This window comes from Poecilia latipinna, unplaced genomic scaffold (assembly GCF_001443285.1).
Source record: "Poecilia latipinna isolate Pla-1442-1.1 unplaced genomic scaffold, P_latipinna-1.0 Scaffold159, whole genome shotgun sequence".
NCBI lineage: Eukaryota > Metazoa > Chordata > Actinopteri > Cyprinodontiformes > Poeciliidae > Poecilia > Poecilia latipinna.
Genome location: NW_015112775.1, coordinates 17435 through 37574, shown reverse-complemented (window position 1 = coordinate 37574; position 20140 = coordinate 17435). Strand labels below are relative to the sequence as shown.

Below are 20140 nucleotides of genomic sequence, written 5' to 3'. Positions count from 1 at the left end.
CAGAGAGCAGGACAATGTGGCATGCAACCCTCTTGTACACGTGCAGCCGTGCACATGGCAACAACATTAATCTTTATCTTTTTTTCTTTCCATCAATTATGCATACAGCGGAAATTCCAACAGCAGTAAAGAGATTAGATTTTCAAAATCAGAGGATAAAACTTTACATATTGTTTAAATATTACACATCCATTTTCACAGCTGCATCAGAAAAGAAAAGTTGAAAGTTTGTCCAGCAGATGAGACGCATTATGCGCTTCCTTGGATAAAAGGTGAGGGACATCAGAGGCCAAACTCTGACATAATTGTGCTTTACCGTGATTATACTTTTTTTTGTTTGTTTTGTAACAATAGATCACCAAATAAAGCAGATTTTGACCACTCTGGCACCATTAATTATTGTGACCACTAATGTCAGTGCAACGTCCACAGTGATTTGGCTTGAGCCAGTTAAGGTTAGCTGGTAAATCGATATAGGAGGAAAAGCTGTACATACATTTTTTATATTCTTCCACTGCAGAAAAATGTGTGTACAGACTTTTTCTGTTTCTTAGGTTTACACACAGAAGTTCTCCACTTTATACCTAAAAGGGTAGAGTTTCACAGGCAACAGAATCGGGTCAAAATTTAACCTTACATATTCACCTGAAAGAGCTGTTTTTGACACAAAACTGAGATTTTAAAGTACTTAAACAATTTTCTGTCTTCTCAATGGTGATCACAGTAAACAGGGTGCAGGTATGTCATTGAGTTAGGGGCGTACACACCTGGACAAGTCACCAGTTCAACACATGGTCCTTGAAACACTAAGTTTATTGTCAGCTGTCAAACATGAATATATGAATATAAAACTTCAGTCTACTTCTTGTGCATAAAAAAGCACAAATGGAAAGTATTAAAAGCAGAAAAAAAAAGCAATCTGCTCAAATAATCCCCTTCTATTCCTGTCTGTAAAGAATAAGCAAAAAGGGAAGCAGGGCAAAACCTTAAAGTAGCTGAGAGAAAACACAGCAACATGAGCTCAGGGACATAATCACAAACCAGTATGCGACATCTTGTAGATTTTCAGCACATTTCCATCTCTGTCAGATATATTCTGAAGGTTAATGTGATGCAAAGGTCGCTGTGCTTATAATAATGCAATGTAATATTCAAATGCAGAGAACACATCAAAGCACTGGCATTAACAACTGACCATTTGATTACACAGCACACCAGACACACAGACATGACGTAAAGGTCAGTACACGCAAGAACCAGTTACACAACTACTGAAAATTAGGCTACCTAATATAGATGTGTCATGGATCGCAGTTTAATCAAAACAAGAAAGGCTCACTGGGATTTGAAACCATGCTGCAACACATAAGATGATATTTAAATAAAGGGGTTGATGCATTTACACATTGTCCCTGTCCTAATTATTTCACTGTAAAATTCAAGCACAGATGAAGGAAGCATTTTGTTGCATGTAACCTTTTCATCTCCCCTAAAGCACTATTCATCTTCTTCATGGACGCCGGTGCTGCTGGTATGGATTACCGTTAGATCACCGACTGCCATTTCTCCCTTACATTGCCTCTCTCCATCCCTTCGTTTAACTCTCCTTCACTTTATCTGTCCCTCTCTGCAGTGTAGGCAGAGACTTGTCTCCTCTAATTACATTGAAAATGATGTGATCATTCACTGCAGAGAATCTCTCTGACATCTGACAAAACAAAGGAAAAGTTTGTCAAGAGGGAAACTGAAACATTCTAAAGTCAGAAGTTGCTGCAGGTTTCCTGATCGTGATTTTAAGGGTTGTGAAGGAAAATATCAGAGCCATTAGCACTGCTGACCGGTTTCAGGAGCATTCAGAACACCACTATGTGCTCATTTGCTTTTTCATAAGTTTACAATAGTTTCTTGGCTTACAAGTTTTACTTGTTCCATGTTGGAGCTCGTAACTGAATTTACTTGCATGACAAGTCAATTTTCCAATTTTTTTTGTTCCAAGTCTTTGAATACAAAAACACACTTAGAAACAACCAATGTTGTATCAAAATCATAATGCAATACAATATCTTAAAATAAACTGTTTTCAAAATTCATCATAAATAGCTCATCTGTTCTAGCAAATCATAGCCTATGTGGAGAATTATCCTTTCTCCGTCAGGTTCTTGACGTACGAGGTTGAAGAAGAGTCAGTGAGTTGAATTCATGAATTCCATTTATTAAGGCTACAATTCAGCTGCTCCGTTTGTTCATGCTATCCTTATGGGCTAACGGAGCAAAATGGCCTCAAAAAACAGTTTGTAATTCTCTTTGTTAGTCCCTACCTAAGCTCCGCCCTGAAGAGGGCGTTCCCTAGAGTGTCATTTCCTTTAACCTTCGCTTTGCGCACATGTGATCTATGTAAATGCATGTATGTGTATACAAGCATGCAAACAGCTAAAAGAGAGAGGAAAACACAGTTATTTATTCTCAACTCCTACGAGCTGCTTCTCCATCAACCACACTATCAGCAGCTTCTTCATATTTTCATGAATAGATGCTCATTGTTTAAACATTATTTTAACTCGTTTGGCTGGTATAACTTTTTTCATCTCTTTCCGTTTCAGAACGGTGCAGATGGCAGATGTGCTACGGTTGTGCTGCTGTGGCAAGTTGACTACATGCAACCGCTGTCATGTTTTTTGAATAATTTCTTTATTTAATTCAATGCACATCATTCACTTCTCCGTGTCTCTTTGCTCTTGCGTTCTTCATACCCAAACAAAGTTTTGCAAACACAAATGGAAGCATCACACTGATGCTTTTTTTTGCAGGCTAAGTGCTTGAAGCGACTGAGCGAGACAGAGGATGCTGGGAGGATGTTGCGTTGCTCAATGTGGCGCTAACTAGTTCCTTGCACCAACCAATGGGAATATATGTCCATAGCTCCATCCTGAGAAGTGAATGGCATTTCACATTTGGAGTTTGTCTTTGTAATTCGCTCACAACTAATGTGTTGGCCACACACTATGTGTGTAATACAGTATGCATGACTTGGCATAAGAATAATCCAAGCTAGCTAGGTATCCTTGACTGATGACTCTCATGCTTATTGGGGTCTTTTTAGCAGTGGCTGCATGTCATTATGTAAATGAAGACTCCCTGATGAGAAGGAGGCAGGAGCAGGCATGATGCTCATTTCTCCAGACTGTAAAATTGGCTTCAGGGACTGGAGAAAGATTGTTGCTATATTTCGCATCTTAACAACGCTATCTTCTCTATCTTCTCAAATCGAAATACGTTGACCTTTGCTTCATCGTTTTAACCTCGAGAATTCTAAAATATTTCTCTCTTAAACCCAGATGTGGACACCCTTCTACATTACAATTGTAGGTTTGACATTTATACTTCAAAGAATCTGTGACTTTCTTCAGTTCAATCAACTCTGTTGGTTTTGATTTCTACAAATTGCTGCTGCAAATTCTGCCATTATTATTTATGAATAAGTGAGCTCTCTCTGAGAAATGGTACTACCGCTTTGATACTATGTTTTGTCTTGCATATTGTAGCTAAAGTCAAACTTAGTCCACTAGTTACTTAGTATAAGTTCAACTTTAGATCAGAAATAGACTCTCTAACTTTAAATTAAGCCCAGCTGTTGTTTTGTTGGCATCTTTCAGCATTTGGAAGCTCACTGATTACCATGTTAAATAAACAACAGTATAAAGTGTCATAGACACCGCTTGCTCAGTCAAGAAATCTCATAAAACGTGAAGTTTATATTGAAATATGCTTGTAATTTCCATCAGCATGCAACTTCATTTAATGAAGTCATTTTATTGATTATGAGTCCTGCAGATGAGTGCTTCAAATGTGACATCTTTTTGTCACGTTTGAAGCACTCATGAAGTTTTTGACATAAACAACAACATTAGTTCCAAAAGCCCAGGATCCAAAAATCCTTTGTTTTTTAGCATTTTGGGTATTCAATAGAAAAAATAAAATGGTGAGAGAGAGCTGGAGAAGAATAAAATGATTTATAAAGCACTGTGGGAATATGCTAACTGTTAGCAGTTAGCATGTGCATTATAGCTTCTTTATAGTTATGTGGTTGAATAGTGAAAATGTAGAATCCAAATGCAATCAACAGGCATAATGTAGGTTGAGTGCAAATAAAAAGACTGAAATGTTCAAAACTTCAAATCCAAACCATAAAATCAAACAAGACTAAGAACACAGAGCAGAAAACACTAAGAATTAGGAGTAAACTGAATGAACTGTTTGCACTCAGAGAGCCTACTGGAAAAGAAAAGGTAAGATTATTGATGAGGTGGAAACAGAAACCAATAATCCAAACAATCACAAAGCAGAACTAACCCTAACTCCAGAACTAATCAAAACAGAAGTGAAGCAACACTATAAAACAACCTGACTACCAAACTAAGCACTGCATCTGAAATCAGATTCTTAACCAACACATAATACACCTAAAGTACAGTACAAAATAAACACAAAGTTGTAAACGTAAAGAAAAAAATCACTTAGAATAATCAAACCTGAACTGAATGACTCTACACTGAGCAGTCTTTGAAACATACATGTGAAACATTAAATGTTTTAAAATAAGAAAATGAAATTATGTTTGGAAAGCTTTTTTAAGCATTAGAACCATCTTAGGTTTGAAAAAGTATAAAAACACCGACTGTAGTTTGTGAAACATTTGTAAAGTAAAGTTTAGGTTTTTACAAAAATATCTTTGAAAACATTTTCAGCCTGATCTTGTGAACTGAATATCATATCCTCCTGCTTCATAAGCTTCCTCTGTATCATTACACCTCTACTCAACAGTTATAAAAATAGATTGAGCTAATAAAAACCAGGAGATCAATTTGCTTAGAGGTGTTACAGCGGTATCCGTAGTATGTTTATCGTCTGGAGTGCAGAGTCACAGCCGGGTGACTTCAGCGCAGTCAGTCAGACTTTAATTAATAAGCAAACTGCTTCCCTATTCCAACTTTAAAAGGCAAAGCTTCAGCTCATTAACAAATTACTTTTGTTTTTCTGGCATTAGTGATGATTTTTTTTAAATAAATGCACCTAAATAAATAAATGTTTTCCTGCAACAATGACTTTAACTTGTTCTGACCACTAAGGGAATGAGAAAAAGATGTTTAACTGATTAATATTTAATTAACATTTACTTTAATGCAAAACAATGTACGATTCAGTTGCAGGGTTGCATCATGGGAAACACAATGTCTAACTCCACGGTGTTGGTCGGTGTTCAAGCTGATGTGTGTCACACCAACACGAAATCATGTTACCCTTTCTACACAGCTTAGATTTAGACTGTTTATTTTTCCAATGTAGCAAACACGACTTAAATATCACACATCGAGCTTTTGGACAAATTTAACTGGATTATCTTACAAATAGATCTCATTTCATAACGCCATTTTCACTGTTTTAATTTCAAAATCTATTTTATCTAATAGTCCATCAGGTCAGCTCAGGATCCTGTTTCCAGGCATGTGAAGTTTCTTTTCATAGGTACAGCGCTCTTGTTAGATGAAACATTGATGCAAACTGAAGTGATGCGCCGCCTGTAACCTGCTTGTGAAATCAGCTGCAGGACTGGAGAAGACCAGGAAGCGGATAATCCTGTTAACTACTCACTGCACGTTTTACGAGAGCACGGTGTGCCTACTGATACAGAGAACACAATGTTGTCAAGATTTAAGCCGGTAAGATCAGATGCAACATTTGGTTCAGGTCAGAATAGAGCTTTTTTTCACCTTTTGGGTTTTTTACACCTTCCTCACTGCATCAGGAAATGTCAGGAATTAATGTTGAACATCAATCATCTTATACTTTCACTTTATATCGAAATCTGCTTTTAACAGCCTGTTTTAAGAGAACATCTGTGAATTCAGAAGGCTTTTGAAATCATGCCTTAAGGTTAGAGGAGGTTAGGAAACTGGAAGGAAGCAATCTGCTCTTTACTTGCATCCCGAGGCCATCGTTTGGCCCTATCATCTTCACTACAGAGGCCTGCTGGCCAGACTCCCAGACCTGTTCTGTTCCAGCCAGATATCTTGTTTATCGCCAATAGTTTTCTTTTTCTTACTCCATCTTTGTAACCTTTCAAATCTTGACAAACTTCAAGCAACTGTTGGAGATCGAAACTGACTTAAGACTTTTATGATAACTATTTATTCATCCATACAACACTTTAGCTCTGGTTCCAACAGCAGCAAGAGGAGGAGTTTCAGTTTATCAGTCAAATACAGTAGAAAACATTGGGGCACTTTCCCACCTTGATATTCAAGACTTTTCAAATTGCAAAAAAATGGTGAATGTGATTTAACTGCGTGAAGTTGTGATAATGCTGATTTTAGGCAGGATTTTTCCTGCTACTTTCTAGACCTTCTCAGCAAAGCGATACTCCACATGTATCAGATCTGCATCTGGGTGTGCCTTTCAATCTGCAGAATTTCACCAGGAATATCAGAGGTTTCTTCACATGCATTATAATAATTGTAGATCCAAACTAAAAAAGAAATACGGTGGGATTTGCTGATACCTGTACGCTTTGGATTACTGCAATTTACTTTCAGATATGCACTTCAGAATATAATCTCACATGTACATGTACATGTTTCTGCACATGTACAGTGCATGAGGTGACATAATCAATATAGTACACTATCAATGTGCAATTTTATGCAAAATGTCACCCTGGAAAAGGTATCTGTGTGTACTGTATGTCTTCATAAGTGCAGCCAGAACTGCAGTCACTCTGAGCTAATCATCACACTGTGTCTCTGAAACCTGAAGTTGTTTTTAGGTGATGGTAAAATTATAAGCACTGTAATGAAAAATATGCAGTGAATAAAAAATTATTCACTGCAGCAGATGAGGAATAGTTTAGAAAACCATTTTCTGCTGATATTTTTGGTTGAGTATAGAAATGCTTCAACTTTTCACCTTTACAAAATCTCTAATCTGCAACGCATCTCTAACCTCAATTTGCCTTGAACCATCGTAGGACAGGGAGCAGATCAGGCCGCCACACAGTTCACAATACTGACCTCGAGGATTAACGTAATTTATTGTTATCTGCCAGTTTGACACACGTAACCACAATTATGGAGGATTATATTTAGATGAGATTATATTCTGAAGTGCATATCTGAAAGTAAATTGCAGTAATCCAAAGCGTACAGGTATCAGCAAATCCCACCGTATTTCTTCTTGAGTTTGGATCCACAATTATTATAATGAATTAATCCAGGTAAATAATTAGGTCATTTTAATCAGCTTTGATGAACCTCATCGACCTCTGATAAATCTGAAGCAGAAAAGCTCAACACCCAATCATCATTTGGGTGGATTTAGTGTTTAATACTGATTAAAAATAAAATAATAAAACAGCAGTTTGTAGGAAAAAGTATGATTTTTCAAGTAAATTTTCTTTTTTACACATCTGCAGCTAAACATTTATTTCAACGTCTTTCTTGTGTAACAAAACATAAATACAGCAGATTTAAACTTTACGCCACTGTCTTTTCCAGAATAAAGCCAGCACTGGTTTTCAGAGCATCACGACTCTAGGAATTGTTAGACTGTTATAGTCTGGAGTTATCTGAAAATATCATAGAACAAGTGAAAGATTCTGACTATAACATTACAGAACTGTTTCTGCTCACACCCTTCCCTTGCTCTCTGCGGCGGTGCAGCTCCATCCTCACAACAGAGCCTGCAGAGATAGCACAGGCTAGTTAGCATGGCCGCTGACGACAGTGGGTTAACAGTTGTCATGTTGCGAGGAGTTATTTCTCTGCCGTTATCACAGCACATACATGAGCATGACTGTCAGCACTAAGATACTTCCCCTGGCTCCTGTTGATTATTGCTGATTGAGAGGAGTTCATTTATGCATATAGCATAAATAAACCACAGGGACGGAGGCACAGGAGCTCAATTTTTTTCACAGATTACTTGTTTCATGTTATACTGTCACAACATAGTGAGACAAACATTTTTTAAAAGCTACATAATGCAGCTTCAAGGTAAGTTTAAAAGTTCCCTTCACCTCTCAAAGGTACAAAAGTCACATGCATATTTAGGAAGGAGGAAGGCTTTCTTCACCTGATCAGAAAAACACAGAAATACATTTGTAGCTATGAGATCTATAGCCTATTTTTGTTAACTCTTGACCTCTTTAATTTATTTTTGATTATTAAGATTTTAAAATCTTACATTTCTGATAAGTAAAGATAGAGACGTTGAAGATAATGAAGACATTTAACAGAAAAAAGCTTGAAGGAATAACTAGGAATAATTAAAACCCTGTTCTTTGGCCCCTACAAATTAACAACTAGAGGAAGCATGTTGAAATCTCATTTGAGGACAACTCTCAAAGCCTTTCACCTCAGAAGCCATGCAGCTTTGTGGATTATTAAGCTGACTAATGCATTTGAGCTTTTATGGAGGGAACACTTCGGCAGTGATGACGTCAGGCAGAAAACGAGCCTTTTCTAATCCAAGAACTTATCATTGTGCAATAAAGAACTGTGCTTTATCAGAAGATGTTGTGGATGCATTTCATCCCGACAAACCAAAAACTGGAACTACAACACACCGATCTAAGGCCATGCTGGGTCACTGACAGAGATGGGTCCTTAGTCTCAAAGCAATCAGCACACAACTGAGAGATGGAGCGTGGCGGATCCCTGACGCCACTCAGAGACGGTTTCCTCCAGGCATGATCATCAGATCTGCGTCAGTACCAGGAAGGAATCTGACAGGGAACGATTTCACCGCTCTGTCATCGGAAATACATCACATCCTTTCCAAACGCACCGGCTAAATCCGGCAAACCTCATGAAATGGAACAGAACAAACACTGATCTGTAAACACATCTCGCTGTAATTTGAGTAACCGTTCCTGACAATAAATCCTTACACAAAGTAACACAATAGGTTGGTGAGACAATTAAATTATCCTAATTTATTTGTAGTTTCTGAAACTGCTAAGTGACAAGAAGAACACTAATTGACTGACGACCTGTCCAGAGTTTCCTGAGCTTCTTCTCAGCTACGAACTGACTCTGGAAATGCTCCCACCCGCTGATGCTAAACAGGATTAACCAGTGCATAAAAAAGATAAATGAAGGAAAGAAAATGCGCTGCATGCATGAGTGAACAAAAAAAAATGTTTATTTTGCTACGTAAACATGCTCTATTCAAATATGACTGGAACAATTTGCTAAGCCACAAATATACTATGTAATATATAGTGCCTTGCAAAACTATCCATACTCCATTGAGTTCTTTGGCACATTAAAAGCTCAGCATATTTTATAATTAACTTAAAACAAGCTCCTATTTCTTGATGAAAAGTTACTTTCAAGTTATTTGTGTACAATTTCAAGTGTACAAAGATATTTGCACCAAAAACTAGACAAAAATACTTGATAACACTTTGCATATGCACAGCTTAGCATTGATCAATCACATATCATCCCAAAGAAAATCCATTTAAATTTGAGGTTGGAATCTGACACAGCATCAAAACTTCAAGAAACTTCCACATTCAGGGCTGCAGGAACTACATTTTAAACCCTTTGCAAAACCCTAGAGTTAAATAAAACCTGGCAGTTCGGGTGCCGAAATCTAATCCTGCGTCTTAATGATTATACCGTTAAATCTTCTCTTAATTATTACCAGCTGATCTTCCCTTGACCACAGGCTACTCGCAGTATCTCCTCAAAGAGCAAACCAGGGTCCTAATGACACTGTGTGCAGTTCTGCTGATGAGATTAGAGCAGGTGTCAGTGTTGTGGGGGGCAGAGCTGCCTCCATTGTGATTAATGAAGCAGCTACAAACTCCTTTCTGGGCATCCATTGATTCAATGGCTTTTCTTGCGCTGAATTAATCTGCCAGCAAATATGCAAGACTTATGCCCCGTGCTTTGCTCATATCTGTAGTTTGGGGCAGCCGTGAATCGGCTGGCTGACACTTGGAGCCCAGGAGGGGAGTATATCAGCACGCTGCACAGGGATGAGGCTCGAGCAGAATGACCGAAAAGTAGGGAAAGTTATTTGCACAGAAGCATGTGGCATAAATTAACTGCCTGTTCAAAATCAGCAAAATAACAATAAAAAAGAGTTTATAAATCGGGATAGGCTTTATCTTCAGGGATATGAGACTACAGTGAGGACAAGCAGGGTGAAAATTACTGCATAACTGATGCAAAATGCTAGAGTGGAAAACTGTTAAATTGCATATATAGAAGTTATTTATCTGTGGGTTTTGAGCGAGAAGAGGCATGAAGCTCAGAGTGTGTGCGTCCTGTTCGCTTTGACACATCACTTTGTCTGCACAGCTTAGCTTCACAAGGACAGAGAAAACTAACACAACATGATTCACTGATGTTAATACCGCAGCCCAGATTCACAACATCCTCTCACCAGGCTTCAGCTTCCTCCTGCAGAAGACAGGCAGGACATTTTCTGAGAGGTGAAGAGACACATTTGTCACAAAACTTAAAACTTAAAACATGGACCTTACCACAGGGTCCGCTTTTCATTGGCTAATGCCCATTTGACGTCACTGCGCAGCTACCACGTGCTTGACCGTCTCACAAACAAAAGCTACATTAGTATACACATGCTAATGTAGATTGTGGACTAGCAGACCACAATCTACACAATCAAAGTTTTTTGCGTCAGAACTCAAATAAGAATGGTTCTCCACTGTCAGCGGGGTATCTGCACAGGCGATGTCAGGTATCTTGATCGTATTTGTGGAAATAAAATTCACAGATTTCCCCAATCTGAAACGGAATGCCTTGCTTGGATCAAAGCTTGTGCACGACCGCATTTGCACCTCAACCGTCGTAAGATCAATAAAATGTGTACCGTATCTGACATACATTAATGATTTTATTTTACCTGAAAAGGCTTTTTACGAAACTGTAATCGTGTTAGCCACGCTAGCACCGAGTATCAGGCCTAAGCACACTCAAACAGACAACAACAGAAATCACCGATTTCAAAAGTAACCCTCAAAACCATGAATGCCCGACTTACCCAGCCTTGTAAGAACAATAGGCATCAGTGATCTTGTCCACAGCTATATTTATGCTGAGGGTGTGAGGATCTGCTGTTTTCCTCATTGATCGGTAGCATTTAGGTGCAACGCGCACAATGTTGGAGGCATCGCGTGGCTCAAACATCTTTATGTTGTCCAAAAAAGATGACATGAACTTGTTGGTTCCCTTGTCCATTGTCGTGGCTGATATTTTTTGAGAATCCCAGAAAGGCTACACTAATCGACTCAGAAATACTTTGTAGAGAGTTGAAACGAAAGACGCCATGTTTACGCATAGAAACTAAGCCCCGCGAGGCTTTGTTTGTGAGACTTGCAGCCACGTGGGACTGTCGAGGGGCGTTTCTGGGCGGGGCTTGGTAAGGTTCATTGGTATTTTCTTTTTGATATGAATCACTGCTGAGAAAATAGTTACTGAGGAAAAGTTCAAGTGGTTCCAGTCTTTGTTACCAGGATATTATTTCTCTGTTTGAACCAACGACCAGGACAGAACCGGGAAAGAAAGCTTTTAAATATGCTGCTCTTCATTACTGAAACCAATTACAGAACAGTTTTAAAGCTCCATCGAGTGGCAAGGACACAAAAACCTCTAGCTGTAGATGTTTTATGTAATTTGTTTGCTGTTGGATAGCCCAAACTTTTGTACAAGTGTGGTTAAATAAAGGTTATGAACAAAGCGGATGACTTAGTTATTATTATAGTTGGACCAACAGAACTGTGAAGGTTTTCTGATTTAGTTTCTTGTGTCCAGAATATGTGAAATCGTACAGAAACATAATGAGTTGGTCATGAGTTCTTGCTCAGATATTTAATAACATTTTTATTACAGAATCTAAAACCATTCACTTATTCTGCTATTCACTTATTCTGCCATTAAGGCTTAATGGACATCTTAGTCCATCTAAGATGGACTATGAGACTGACTGTGAATGTGAATTATAGCAAATCAGTTTCTGGCTTTAATAACTGCATACAAGATTCATTACAAAGTTAATCTATTATTTAAACAACAATGATGGTAGAGATTTGAAGGTAATTTTAGCAGCCATTGAGTGATAAATGTTTTCAAAATGGGTTATTTCTTCTGCCATGAAGGAGTGGGAGACTTAGAAACCAGTGTAGGCCAAGGGCTTGCAGAAAAACTGCCACAGAGATGGCAGGTGCTTCTGGCTTAATGGACTGTTTCCCTGAAATAATTTGCAGGCCGGGTGGTTGCCAACATTGGCAGGGTCAGGAGTGGTTTTCTCCATGCAAGTGCCTGCTTGTGTCTATAATGAAGGCAGCTTTCACCCCAGTGATCACTGGGGTGAAAGCTAAGGGCTTTCTTCTAAATTTAGAAAACAGTTGGGAAACTCAGCTTTTACCTTTCGTTTGGTATCTTTTAGGAACTGCTACCCCTTGAAAAACTGTCCGTACCTTAGTTTATCTCAAACTTCTTCTTTTTCTGGAGTTTAATTTTCACTCAGTCAGTCAAGGTTTGGCTAGTTTTAAGGAGCAGTGGACAGAAGGTGACATACTTTGTAGAGTTGTTGTGAGCATTACTATGTTACTGTTTTCATGGTATAATTATGCAAATAGATGAGCGTTAAAAAAATGTTTTTCTTCATGTTCATTTTGTGGTCGCCACAGCAGGTCATCTGTCTTCTTCCGTCATCATCTTTTTAACATAGCCATAAACCTTTTATTTGGTCATCCTTCATGCCTGGTGTAACCATATTTTATATGCAATTGTAAAGTGGAAGAGAATGATTTTTTTTTTTTTACAAATTTCCAAAAATGAAGCTCTTTATTGCCAAGTTAATTTGAAAAGTGTACTCTACTTTTTTATATGCTTTTTAAGAAATGATCTATTCCTGTCAGTGGTTTTTCAGTCAGTGGACTTGTTTGACTGCAGCTAATGATGCTCATTTAACGCCTTCAGTCAGAATCTCAAGTTCTTCTGCCTTGCGTCTGGGATTGTTTCACATGACAAAACAACCTGTCCTCTTTCTGAAAGTTTATTTAAACTTGCATATAATTGTTTGCTCAGCTGAATGTGGCACCATGTGCATCTGAAAGGATGAACCATGACGTCACACAACAAAGACGAGTGTTTTAGATCTGCTTTACATTTGCCTCCAGTTTTCACGAATTGTGTGAATTAACCTAGCTGGCACAGCCATATCATCCTCAACTGGATAACCAAAATTGGTTATCCAGTTGGTGCATGCAAACACGTGAAATTGAAGAAGTAAAAAAAAACAATCTGCTTCATTTTCTGTAATTTAACAGTTAGAAATAACATCTATATATATATATATATATATATATATATATATATATATATATATATATATATATATATATATATATATATATATACAATAATATCAACAAGTAACATTAAGCTCTTGTAGCTGCGCTGCCAATTATTTAAGCCAATTAGGTTATTGATTTGTTGTGAACACCTTAAACTGATCCGGAACGTGACAAAAACAGATCCACTTATATTTCTTTGCATTGTAAATAAACAGCGCTTGCTCATCGCTAATGTTGCTTTATTGCATTGCACTTTAAAAACAAAAACTAATTTACTAATTTTCCATAAGCATCTAAATACTTATCAGAAACGTTTAACACCTTACAGTGCCGCTTTAAAGTTCTGGGAAATAAAGGTATGTGCTCTTAAAAATAATTATCGCCGTATGCACATTTTATAAACATCATGCGTTTAAAAGAAAACAGAAAGGGTGCAAAAGACGGTAAGAGTCGCGCGAATACACGGCGTGGATTAAACGGGTACACTAATTAGTCCTGCCATGTTTCTCTGACAACCTTGTCTCTGTGGCAATGTAAAAGCACTTTAATCATTATTATTATTAAATATAGATATGGGGCTTCACTGTTGCGTCACAGATCACAGGTTCAGGCTACGAGATCTCACGCTGCAATGACGGCGCGAGCGAGAAACACAAAAGGACCTTTCAACAGGATGCCAGTAACAACAGGATGAAATAATTACCATTCCGGCGTTAGAAACATATTCAAAGGGAAGGCAGCCGGGTCTATAGAATGGATTTATTGTCCAAATTGCCCACGTTTGTGAATACAATTAAAGCATGTGATCTAAAAACTAGTGTGCAGCATGTAGGCCTACAGAAGCAAATGCATTGCTCTAGCGACCCGAATGCATCATGCTGGGAATGGTTCCCCATCCAGTGGCTACTCTACAACCTCAGAGAGGGATTTGAGCATGCAGGGGGAAGGAATTGGTGCATGTTCCCCTTCAGGGATGAAAGCAGTCCGTGCACGGCAAGGCTCGTCTCTTACCCTTGGAAGCATCCTTGTCTTCTTTAGCCTTCGCCACTTTTCCGCTCATAGATCCCAGTTTGGATGTGTAATTCCCGATTTAGGTAAAAATCGAAATCCCCCTATTTGCTGACCGTCCTCAGCGAAATCCTTCCCAGAGATAAGGGTTCTGTGAGGAGAGAAATGCCGATGAGAGTCACATTACTGTTTTGTTTTCCACAAGAGAACAGCAGCGTTTGGTGACAGACACATCATGAAGCCTGACAAAGGACAGTGGGGGGATGCAACCCAATTCAGTTCAATTAGGTATCAATGAAAACATCCAACTCTTGCTGCCCTCTGCACACACTCACATGTCACAAGACAAAAGGAGCAGCACAGTTTCATTAAACATCCGGAACCAGAACTGTGAGCATCTCCGTGCCTACCTTATCTCCTCCACGTTTTCTGCTACATCAATGCACATTGATGAAAGGAAGCGCTCCCACCACGAATCCTGTTATGTACCAAGAAAGAAAAAAACAAAAAAAATCACGACCTACTCTACTGTGACAAAGGACCAGGGCAGATAAAAAAAAAAGAAGAAGAATAAAAAGCTGCGAAATGGAGCGCAGCCTTTCTTCCCCCCAAGAGGTTCTGAAGTCAAAACAGTGAAGCACACCACCTAACAAACCCAGAGAGGAATGCCATCCAGCGCAGCTCCTGCCACCAGCTTTTTGTTTTTGGCGTCTGCCTCTGTTTTGCCTCAGTCCTGCTCTTCTGAACGCTCAGCAGGCACAATCAACAGGACACACAAAGTGAGAGCGCTCCGCCCGTTTCAGCGCCGATTCACGCAGCGGACATTGGGTTTTGGACCTCAGAATCACTGCTGGGATGTAAACGAGCTGTCCCATCCATAAAAGCGGTGTGTGTGTGTGTGTGTGAGCCGTGCTGTCGATGCGGTGAAGAATTACAGCAGGGGGTTGAGCTGCTGCTGCTGCTGCTGCTGCATGGCGCGCACCATCTTGCTGTTGCTCTCATTCAGTCGCCTCAGTGGCGGAGCATTGCGTTTTCCCATTCACATCCAGGCTGCGCATTCGCCAAACAATGTCTTTATTAAAGGCATAACTTACAATGCGAAGCAGTGGCTCTGACTTATAATACGCAAAAACAGAAAGTAAATAATTTAAGAACTGTGTGTTACTGTTACCAGTTCCCACTGTGACACCTGTGTGACCTGACAGGTGCCTAAAGTTTGGAAATCGGGCCCAAGTAGGTGCAGCTCAGTAAACTAAAAAGGTATCACTTTGTGTAATTTAGATTCACTACATGCACAGTTGAAGCTTTTAATTAAAAACAATTTACAAAAATTACTGCAATACAGAAATATCAGCTTTCTAATATATTATCTAAGTGCCACACAATATATGCCCTCAGGGCCTCCTTTTTTTATTGCACCAATGTGTTGTGGCCTAAAGATAATTGGGAGTTCAGAAGCTCATTTCACTTTAATATCAGCCTTCGGCTTATTTGCATTGTTTGCCCTGGTGTCTGTCGTCTTCCTCTTGACTATACTCCATACGCGCTCTGTGGGATTTAGGCCAAGCAAATTTTCCGGTCAGCAAAGCACAGCGATAACCGAGTCATTAAACTTGGTAATGATGGTTTTGGTAATGTAGGCCGGTGCCAAGTTATGCTGGGAAATAAAATCTGTGCCTCCATGAAGGGAAGGATGAGGCAATCTAAAGTTTCCTGGTAGACAGCTGCTCAGATCACACACTTAATAAAATACAAACAAAACCAGCAGATGGCTTCCGAGATCGTCTCTGGTTTGTGAGTGTCACACACAAGGAATGAAATCCATGTCCGGAATACGTCTTGTTGCGGCTCTTGAACTGCAAGCTGACTCCGGGCTTTATAAATCTCCCCCAGCTTTTTCCTCTCAAGAGTGTGGTTAATCCATGTTGCTTCTCCCAATCAACTTTCCATTAATATGCTTGGATGCATCACTATTAATAGCCAGCATCTTTTATGGCTTATACTCCTCATGGAGGGTGTCAATCTGTAAATATGTGTATCAGTTTATTCACATTCACTTCCACCTGTACTTACTCTTAATGTCTGCTTATTTTCAAAGACAAATTTACACTGACACAGCAAGGTCATAAGGTCTGACTTCCCACTGTGAAATTTCACAAAATGCAATGATTTTAAAAAGCAAACTGGTAAAGAAATTGCAAGAGGCACACAAGTGAAGCTGAAAATGTTAAACACTGTAGGCAGACAAGGTGAAGGAGAAGTGGGATTAGAAACATAAGAAAAAAAAACAAAAGAAAGTGCATTATTAATGGATAGATTAAAAAAAACTAATCATTTTTCCTTTCTGTAATGTCATTGGATACAGGGTTGTGGAAGCTCGATTAGGGTTTTGTATTTTGTTTTACAGCTAAATAGCAAAGAAGCAAACAAAAAACAATAAAACTGACCAAAGCATGTTGATCTGCAGGCGACAAACTACATCTAAAATAAGTTATACAAAAAGTTTGCAGCAGCTATTTGACTATTTCTTACCATACTGCAATAATTGTTTGCTTTCTGTGACTAAATTGTGATTAAATTGTTTTATTCCCAGTAACATTTGATTTCGAAGGCTATGGATATTATAAAGTCCTTACCTTTACACTGCGGAGAAGCCTGTAAGCCGCAGCTGAACCTTCCTGTTAAAGTCTCCAGTTTCATACAGTAATGTCACCACATGGAAAGTTCACTCCGACTTGTCATTAGAGCTTCAATGTTGACGTCAGAACACAACTCACAGCAAAGTTTGAGCTTTGATCCAGAAGTCCAGTCCGATCCCAGCTGGATATTTGCAGAGGTGATGTGACATCTCCAGGTTGAGCAGGTCTGTGCTACTCTGTGGTGTACGAGGAAACAGACCTGTAGTTGGAAGGTTGCAAGATCTGTTATTTTTAGAAGAAACTTGAACCTCTTTGAGCTTTCTTGACATGCTCAGATGTTCTTCCATTTGTCAAAGGACACTCTGATGTGTTGTGAAATAAAGTGCCTTTACCTGAAAAGGTCAGTACAGATTTTACACAAAGATACTTTCTTTGGTCTCTGGATTAAAAGAATGACCTATGCTGAATTAAAAAAAATAATAATTTCAGAATTTAAGTTGCATTTGACTCGACCTGAGTTATAAAACAACAACAAAAAAAGTCTATTCACACTACATAAACACTGAAGTATTGCAGAGATCTGCCTCACAAGATGGACACTTGCACAAGCTACTGCATAAAATGCGAGGGTTAGAGAGAGTGTAAATGTCACTGGATTGTGTTCCCACTGTGTCCATGGCCTGTGACCTGTTTTGACCTTTCCAGCAGAGCTGCGTCCGTCCTCAGTCTGTTTAAAGCAAAGCCCAGAGGCATGTTTGATTCAGCAGTAGCAACCTCCTGACTCACACTCTGTCATACCCAGCCAGTCTCCACCCATGTCACAAAATAACTCTGAATCACTTGTTTTGAGCTGCTGATTGCGATATTTCAGCCAGATAACAATGACAACGCTTTCAGCTTGTTATTCCACACACACGCACAAAGACAAGTCTGCGTGCTTGCAAAATTACAATTTTTATGTAACAGACAATGCCCTTCAAAATGATTAGCAATGTTAGAAAAATGTCTTAAATGCCTGATAAAGTTTTAACTAAACTTAACTTAAAGTTTGTATAACTAAAAGGAAACTCATAACAAGGTCTTATATAGAGGTGTCTGTGTAGGCAGATGTGTGGCTTTTCTAAATTATGAGATTGTTAACTCCAAAATCAAAACATAATTTCTCAAGAAAACAATTACCAACTTCAATCTCTACGTCTGAAATTGTCTACTCTTTCGATGTCAGTGGAAATAACTCAAATTATCTTCATCTTTAGTGTCGGAAATAACAACAAGGAAAAGCACTGCTCAACATTTTATAAGCAAAATACATTTCTGAACACATGAACAATGAGTGGATTAACTATTTTTCTCAGTGGGAAAGGGATGTTTTGAAGAAAGTTTAAAAGTTTCAAGGGATTCAGTGGAGATTTTAAAATCCTTAACTCCAGTATCTTTTATCAAACACAGCACTCTGAACCAAACAGAAATTTATAGACATTTGTGAAAGAGGATGCAACTACTGAAAGAAAACCACAAAACCAATGGATGTAAACCAGACGTTTACGTTGTAAACTAGATCCATATTCTGATTCCTGTTTCTTTGTTTAGATTTTGTAGTTTGGTGTGACCTGTTTTCCCGTGGTTTGGTCTAATGAAGTGCAGACGTGTTGCTAATTCTGTATGAAACCAGTAAGATTTTAGATACATGAGAGGGACGTCAGAAAATAAAGATGTTAAAGAACTAAACCCACCAGAAGAACCTGAAGCTGGCTTATGATGCTGCTTTCTAATCACTTTATTTGACCCAATGAGAACACAGTATTATGTTCTTTTATGGTGTAAAACCCTGTGAAGCTTGACTTACAATCAAAAGCAGTGCAAAGAGAAGCCAAAATGAGTAATGTGGATAAACTTAAAGTTCTCTCTCAGGAGCAAGCTGTTGGTGGTTGGATTTTGGATATCACTGTTATCAGTTAGCTATCAAATTAAACAAAAAGCGCCCTCTTTATTCACACTCAGGCTGTCGCTGATGAGGTAATCAGGCTGCTTCTCCTGCAGGAGTGTGGCTAATGACAACAGTTTCCAGCTTTAATCAATGAGGTCAAGGGCTGCTTGGGGAATTAGTATCTGCTGGGAGGCAGAAATTAAAATGTTCCATAATCAATCGCCTCACGTTCAAATACAGCCAGTTACACAGTTTGCTACCTAAGGTGATGTTTGAGAATTAAAAAAAAAGAACCTGAGTACATTCAGGAGGTGACTGAAGAAAGAGATTTCATAATCATCATCAATTTTATTAAAGTAGACTCATGTTAAATGTTATATTGAGATATGAGATTTGAAAACAACACTTAAAGTTGGCATTCACAAATATGCAAAGGTCATAAGCACAGACTGGGATAAAGTACTGCATGTGATGCTCACTTATTTATCATAAATCAACAATATCAGGTAATAATGTGCAAAACAACCAAATTCAAACTTGAAAAGAAAAATAGTGAAGATGGCATACACGTCTGTGTATTTTAATATACAGGCGTTGACTTCATCAATATTATAGAAAATAATGTTTTACTAGCTTAACATTTCAAAGGTCTGAAATTCACTTCAAACACTATGAAAGAGTCAGAAAATAAAAAAATATTACTGGTCAGAGTCAAAATGTAACTAATGCTGTCACATTTCTGTCCCATGTGTCAGAAAAGTGACACAGCAGCTCCCAAGATCACGTTTTTATAGCCGTCATGTCAGAACACCACATGAGCCACATCTGCAGCCTCTGACCCACATCAAGCTGCCACAATCCCACATGGCAGTGAATAATTACTACCTGAAGCGTGTTTATTAGTGTGACGACTCACCCATTTCTACCCAATTTGTCCAGTTCAATACGGTTTTTTTGTGTGTGTGTGTAAATTTGTGTTTCTGACATCAATCTAGAAAACAACAGAGCTTCGAGGGCACATTGTGACCAGGAGCGGTGGGAGCTCCACTTTTCATTAACGGTGGCTGAACATCACAAAGCCGCCAGCGGCTGTCAGCCTGGCTGCATCATCACAGCACCAAGAGTGGATCTGAGCTTTCATTTTTCATGAACTCACTGTGTAAATGTACCAATGAGAAC

At 38.7% G+C, this 20140-nt stretch overlaps 1 protein-coding gene across 4 annotated transcripts in view; it reads right to left on the bottom strand.

Annotated features, from left to right (window-relative positions):
* Positions 1–17266, bottom strand: part of fgf13a (fibroblast growth factor 13a) — a 106954-nt gene extending 89688 nt beyond the window's left edge. Inside the window, exons 1-3 of one of the 4 annotated variants that reach the window (XM_015029625.1) lie at positions 17032–17266; positions 14806–14873; positions 14399–14546 (exon numbers count right to left, since the gene is read on the bottom strand). In XM_015029625.1, the coding sequence (XP_014885111.1) occupies positions 14399–14447 (49 nt within the window). In that variant the 5' untranslated portion in view covers positions 14448–14546; positions 14806–14873; positions 17032–17266. Of the gene's footprint in view, positions 1–14398; positions 14547–14805; positions 15413–17031 lie in introns of those variants that run through there. The other 3 variants (XM_015029624.1, XM_015029626.1, XM_015029628.1) reach the window with 3 other exon arrangements.
* Positions 17267–20140: the final 2874 nt, after the last annotated feature.